Source organism: Malania oleifera, chromosome 9 (genome assembly GCF_029873635.1).
Source record: "Malania oleifera isolate guangnan ecotype guangnan chromosome 9, ASM2987363v1, whole genome shotgun sequence".
In the NCBI taxonomy this organism is placed as follows: domain Eukaryota; kingdom Viridiplantae; phylum Streptophyta; class Magnoliopsida; order Santalales; family Ximeniaceae; genus Malania; species Malania oleifera.
In genome coordinates, this window is record NC_080425.1 from 64,592,853 (window position 1) to 64,598,657 (window position 5,805).

At 42.3% G+C, this 5,805-nt stretch overlaps 1 protein-coding gene across 1 annotated transcript; it reads right to left on the reverse strand.

The window, feature by feature from the left end:
* Positions 1-1,210: 1,210 nt before the first annotated feature.
* LOC131164006 (amine oxidase [copper-containing] gamma 1-like) lies at positions 1,211-4,859 on the reverse strand. The gene is made up of 4 exons (XM_058120891.1): positions 3,254-4,859; positions 2,945-3,058; positions 1,895-2,442; positions 1,211-1,765 (listed from the first exon to the last, which is right to left on the reverse strand). The coding sequence occupies exons 1-4, from the start codon at positions 4,565-4,567 to the stop codon at positions 1,555-1,557; spliced, it is 2,187 nt and encodes a 728-aa protein (XP_057976874.1). The 5' UTR covers positions 4,568-4,859; the 3' UTR covers positions 1,211-1,554.
* Between the last annotated feature and the right edge of the window lie 946 nt (positions 4,860-5,805).

Sequence of the window (5,805 nt, forward strand, 5' to 3'; positions counted from 1 at the left end):
TCCTCGAGCCATGGGAATTTAACCCATGGGCACTCGAGCACCTTGTCCTTTCCCGGTAGTCACAGGCCTCTCCATGTCGTCACTCCACAATAAGGTTGAGCGCAATAACAACCTCTCTCTTGGCCAACCTAAGAAGGTAGAGAGGACTCCCCCTCGAGATACGTTGCCCCAGTGGACAACCTTGTAATGCTCCTCCCCGCCAGATCACCTCCGCAGGCAAGTCCAACTACCGCAAAAATAGGCCAACTGGACGAGAGGACGATGCCACAAGGCTCCAGCCGCAAGCACTAGAGGCACGACTCCTTAGCCGCCTAGAGCGAGAAGTATCGCATCACGTGCCAACCTTGTTATTTTGTATATAACACAAGTGAGGGGGTGATTGTTGAGAATTTCATTTGTAAATTTGTCCCACTTTGTAAAAATAAATTGGATGATTAGTGATTATATACATGGTTAGGCTTAAAATGATCCTAACTTATTGGCCTCGATCACACACTTGGTCCTCCAACTGTTAGCACGTCAAGCGAATTGGCTTCTTGTCTTGACTTTTACAATGTCGCTCATCCAGAGTTACTACTTGTTAGCACCAAAGAAGTCCATGGATAATATTAATATACATAGTGAGCATCAACTTGACCCAAAAGTTTAAGTATATTGGGTCTTGAGCCTAAACACACACACACACACACACACACACACACACACACATATATATATATATATATATATATATATATATGATACTACTTGTTAGCACTAAAGAAGTCCATGGATAATATTAATATACGTAGTGAGCATCAACTTGATCCAAAAGTTTAAGTATATTGGGTTTTTAACATAAACATATATATATATATATATATATATATATATATATATATATATATATATAGAGGTACCCATCATCCACTTTATTTTTTTCAATATGAGACAAACTCATAAGTAGAATTCTCAACAATATTATTTAATTCCTCTTTTGTTTATTTATTTGGAGACTTCCAAAAGCCACAAACAAACAAACAAAAATAGTAGAGGTAATGAAAAAAATAAAAGAAACACCCTGTGGTAACAGTGGTACACACTCATGATTAAGTCCTGTGTTTTTTTATTTTTATTTTTAACCACTAACTAGCATCCATACTGACCATCTAATGGTCCTTTTATTAATTAACTTGATTATCTTTTTCATTACCATCTTAAGGGGGACATGTACGATAAAAAGTGAGCTATCTTCCATCTTATATTTAATCTTTCAGCAACATTAAAAATACAGAACACATAAAAGACGAGTCACATGCCCTAACACATCATCCTGGAATTTTTGAGAGAAGATTATATATCTACAAAGTTCTCTTTTTTGTGCTAGCATGTTAATTTGGTTTTCCAAAAATATAATCTCAAGAATATCTCGGGATGAGTGAGATCCGCGTGCGGGTGGTACCCACACCCGTATCTTCCCAAAATATTTTCAAAATTTTATTTTCGAAAAACTATGGATCATTTTTTCGTATGCAGGGAAGAATGCAGATGGATATAAAAATGAAGAGAGTGAGATTAAGCAGAAGCAGCAGGCTTGCAGACAGGGAGGTCGGCCTCCACATTAGGGGGGATCCGGAGGATGGGATTGCTCTCAAAGAAATTCACAGGCTTCAAATCAAAACTTGCCGACACAGTTGGCATTATGGGGAAGTCCTCCTGGCATGGTATGTGATGGAACCCTAGCGTGTACCACGCCACTATATCCTTGTTCTCTATTGCTCGATCCCTGCAAAACAAATTCAGGTTAAGTCCAACTTCATTTCAATTCCCACTAGGCAACTATCCGTACGAATAATTCAAAAGACATTCTTTAAAACCAGAGAGAGAGTTAGAGAAAGAGATAGATGGGGTTCACCTGTCAGACCACACTGCAAGAGTGTCTTCACCCTGGCTCTGGTAAACGAACGACCCGCCCGCCCACTGCTCGCTCCGGTTATACGGGGTGACCCATATTTGATTGTTGGTGAAGGCGCCCCGCTTCTGTGGCGGATCCTCGTGATCCATCAAGTTAGCCGCCGTGCCGCCCGGAACCACCTTGTAACCAACCGGGTTGCCCACCCGGGTGAGCTTGGACGGGTTGACCACGTGGAACTCGGAAGGCTCGTAGAGTTTGAGCTGAATCTGGGCGTCCTTCTCCGTCTTGGCCACGTGGCGGGTGGCTTTCAGGTAGCTGGTCCTGGGGGACTCACCGGCGGCGGTCATCTGGCGGCGTAGATCGACCTTAACGAAGGAGTTATCGGGGCCGTCGACGTCCATGTCCAGATAGAAAGTGACGTAGTGGTCGTGAATAACGCCGATGACATTTTCTGATAGGAGGGTTCCGTAGAGGTTGTCTTCCTTGTTCACTTGGTTCATGTTCTCATATGGTGTGCCCTTCACCATTAGTATGCCACTGAGTCCCACCTGAAATTAATTATTTAATTTATTTTCCTACAAACTTGAGAAGGATATAATGTCTATTGAAATGATTTCGCTTATAGGGATTCATTTACTCTTTACAATCTCCAAAATTTGATGTGATAAATTGCACAAGTGTCCCACATCACGTCAACATGGAACCAAAAAGTCTCACATAAATTTAATATTTACACAAAATAAAAAGTTCAATGAAGTGCTTGGGTGTCCATTCATGTTGAAAAGTCAAAGATTCCTTTGAATATGAAGTTAATATTTTATTTTAGTTTTTAATCAAGAAAAATCATAGATTAAATGAAATTTTTAATTAGAAAATGATTTGATACAAATAAGAGCGAAAGAAATAACAAAATAATAAATATTTTCACTGTATTTTTTTTTTTCATGATAAACATGATTAAAATCAATTAAAAAATATTTTTATAATAAATAAATAATAAACGAATAAACAAATGAAAGCAGAGAAGAAGATATATTATTTCTGACTAACCTTCACCCTGATGAGCCCATCCGTTTGAAACTCCCAATCCACTATATAGTCATAGTTCGCCACTGAAGCTGCCATTCTAACCACTAGCGTCACCTTTGGCCTCACCTCCCGAATCTGCCCCCCCACCAAAATATCACACGACATCACTTTCCAATATAATGGACAAGCAAGGGTAATTACGGCACTCAAATACATTTCAAATCCAACGGCTGACGTGCACTCATGCCATGCAGAAAAATAAATAAATAAAACCAATCAAGTGCAAAATAATATGCATAATTTATTATGAGCCGTCCGATTAATACTCACCCCCATTCCCGTGATCGGACTCTCCGAGTGTCGCCACCCGATATCCCCGGCGTATCTCTCGAACACGCAGACCATATTCGATCGGACGTACGGCATGCCGTCGGCGGCCGCAAACACGCCGTCCATGTAGTAGGCGTTCCTCGGGCAGTCATTTAACGGGTCCAGCGGCATCGCCTGGAGCCCGAACCCGTATTCGCCTGCGTCCATGTATGTCTTGAAGTACCACGCATCAGTCGGATCCATGTAAGGCACGAACAGTTCCGAAGTTAACCCCTTGTACATCACGTTCCTCGGATTCCCAGTTTCCGGGTCCCGGATCATGGCCCGAGACACGATCACGCCCGATCTAGGGTCGGGTTTCAGGTGGAACTCCCAGTTGGCCCACTTCACCCAGTGCCCGTCTTCTATTGTAAAACTCGGACCCTTCGGTTGCTCGATGGATATCGGATTCAAAAGCTTCATTTCTCGGTTGGGCTCCATCGCCGAGTAACGATAGTCTGTGTTGCCGGCTTTTGGGATCGGTACGTTCCTGCCTTGATCTGAGATCTCCACCACTTCTTTCGTGTCCATATCGAGAAGCACCGTGAGCCCTTCGATCGGCCTCATGTAGAAATTCGCAGTGTCCTTCATGGAGTAGCACTGTACCTTGATTATCCTCCGTTTCTCCTCCGCCTTACCGAACCATCCGCTGGATATCGGGAGGCACGCGAGATCTGCTAGATCGATCCCGCGCTCGATGATCGTACGATTGAAGTTCGCGTCCGCGAGTGGGGCCACCGTCGCCGTGGTCATGTCGTCGATGGTCATCACCGGGTAACCGGAAGACGAGCTGATCTCGTGACGTGTCACTCGTTTAGAGGTCAGGTCCACGGTCAGCACGTGCGATCTGCCGTCGACGAGCGCAATCACGGAGGCTTTTCTGGGTAACAGCGGGTCACCCTTTTTCCAGCGAAGGACGAGCGGCTTGTCGGGTTCATCGAGGACAACGGAGTGGAGCGCGTAGGAGGATTTGAAGCGGGGGTGTGAGGAGAGGATGGCGCGGACGTCGTTGAGCTCTCGGACGGTGAGGGGGTCGAGTGGGTGGTGGGGGACGTCGGCGTCGTGGTTGCGGCGCGTGTGGTGTTGGGGATTTTGGAGGAGGTGGGGAGTGGCTTGGAGGCGGTTCTTGGAGGAGCACCACCCAGAATAGAGGGTGCAGTCGAGTAACGACGCCGTGCTGAGCGGCGCGTGAGGGAGGCGAACCCATGTGATGACTAGAAGCACGACAACGCTTAGGAGAAGAAACAGAAAACGGAGGAGACTTCTACCTTCCATCTCCCTCTGTCACTCTCGGTCTCAACAAACTGGATAGAGAGATTGGTAAAATGAATGTACGAATGGAGGAGATAAGCCTGAGGTTCAAATAGAAATATGGATATACCATCCGATCTAATACCGGGGTGAAAGAGCAGAGAATCCTTAGGGAATCTGGACATTTGATACTCAGGTCACCCATTTTGTTGTATTCCAAACAAATAAAAATAATAATAATATAATCAAAACATTTCGAGTAGGTCTATGTTTATACTAAAAAAATGCTATAATTTTAAGAATAATACACTTAAAGTTTATCTTATCTTATTTTATTTTATTTTGGAAAGTTGATAAAGTATGAAGTGTTGTTACTTATAAAAAAAATTTGAACATTGCTTTAATATTATGTTTAAATTGGTGCAAAGCTTAATTTATGTTCCATACAAACTCATAAGTTAAATGCATTCAATTACTCACCATTTTTAATTTTATCAATTTGATCAAATGTTGCTATCGCTCCTGCTCACATATTTTTACGTAATCATCGGTAGTCTTGAAATTCAACATTTTGAATGCTATAGTAGAATGAAATAAAAGTTGATATGACAAATATATAAAATTAATTTTAGTAAAATCAATTTCTACTCTATTTTATTTCATTTCATTCTTACTTACAAAGACAAATTATGATGGTCTACTATCGTTATGCCTACTTTGATCGGAGATGTTGTTCAGAGGAGTCCATAGGTGAGTTTGATACACATGAGTGAACACTAATTTGGTCCAAAAGTTTAAGCCTATTAGGTCTTGGATTCAACCATGTTTATTAGCACTTATCATTTAGTCAAATTTTTCAATGTGGTACAAACTCGCAAGTGAAATTTTCAACAATCTCCCCTTCATTGATGAGTTCCAATTACTCCCCCTTGAAGGGAAATTGTCTCCCTTACGGGAGTAAACTTAATTCCCAAATAGTTGCTTAAGTGGGTCTTAGCACTAGCACCTTATGTACCTCAGATTACATTTCACGTGCCTCCGAACCAATCTTACCTCCCACGTCTTAACCCTATTTGGTACCATCCAAAGCTTAGATGACGTTAGAAGAATTAACTTCACATCTCTACTTTTTATGATGTCGCTCATCAAGAATTACGAACCATCAACTCTGATACCACTTGTTAGCACTGTAGGAGTCCATGGATAGGCTTGATACACATGAGTGAGCACCAACTTAATCCAAAAGTTTAAGCCTATTGGAT

Excerpts from the sequence above, each read along its gene's own strand:
- LOC131164006 (XM_058120891.1), bottom strand. The coding sequence starts at position 4,567 with ATGGAAGGTAGAAGTCTCCTCCGTTTTCTGTTTCTTCTCCTAAGCGTT. Across the intron at positions 3,059-3,253 it reads GTCCGATCACGGGAATGGGG|ATTCGGGAGGTGAGGCCAAA; the intron begins GTGAGTATTAAT and ends GTGGGGGGGCAG. Across the intron at positions 2,443-2,944 it reads ATGGGCTCATCAGGGTGAAG|GTGGGACTCAGTGGCATACT; the intron begins GTTAGTCAGAAA and ends AATTAATTTCAG.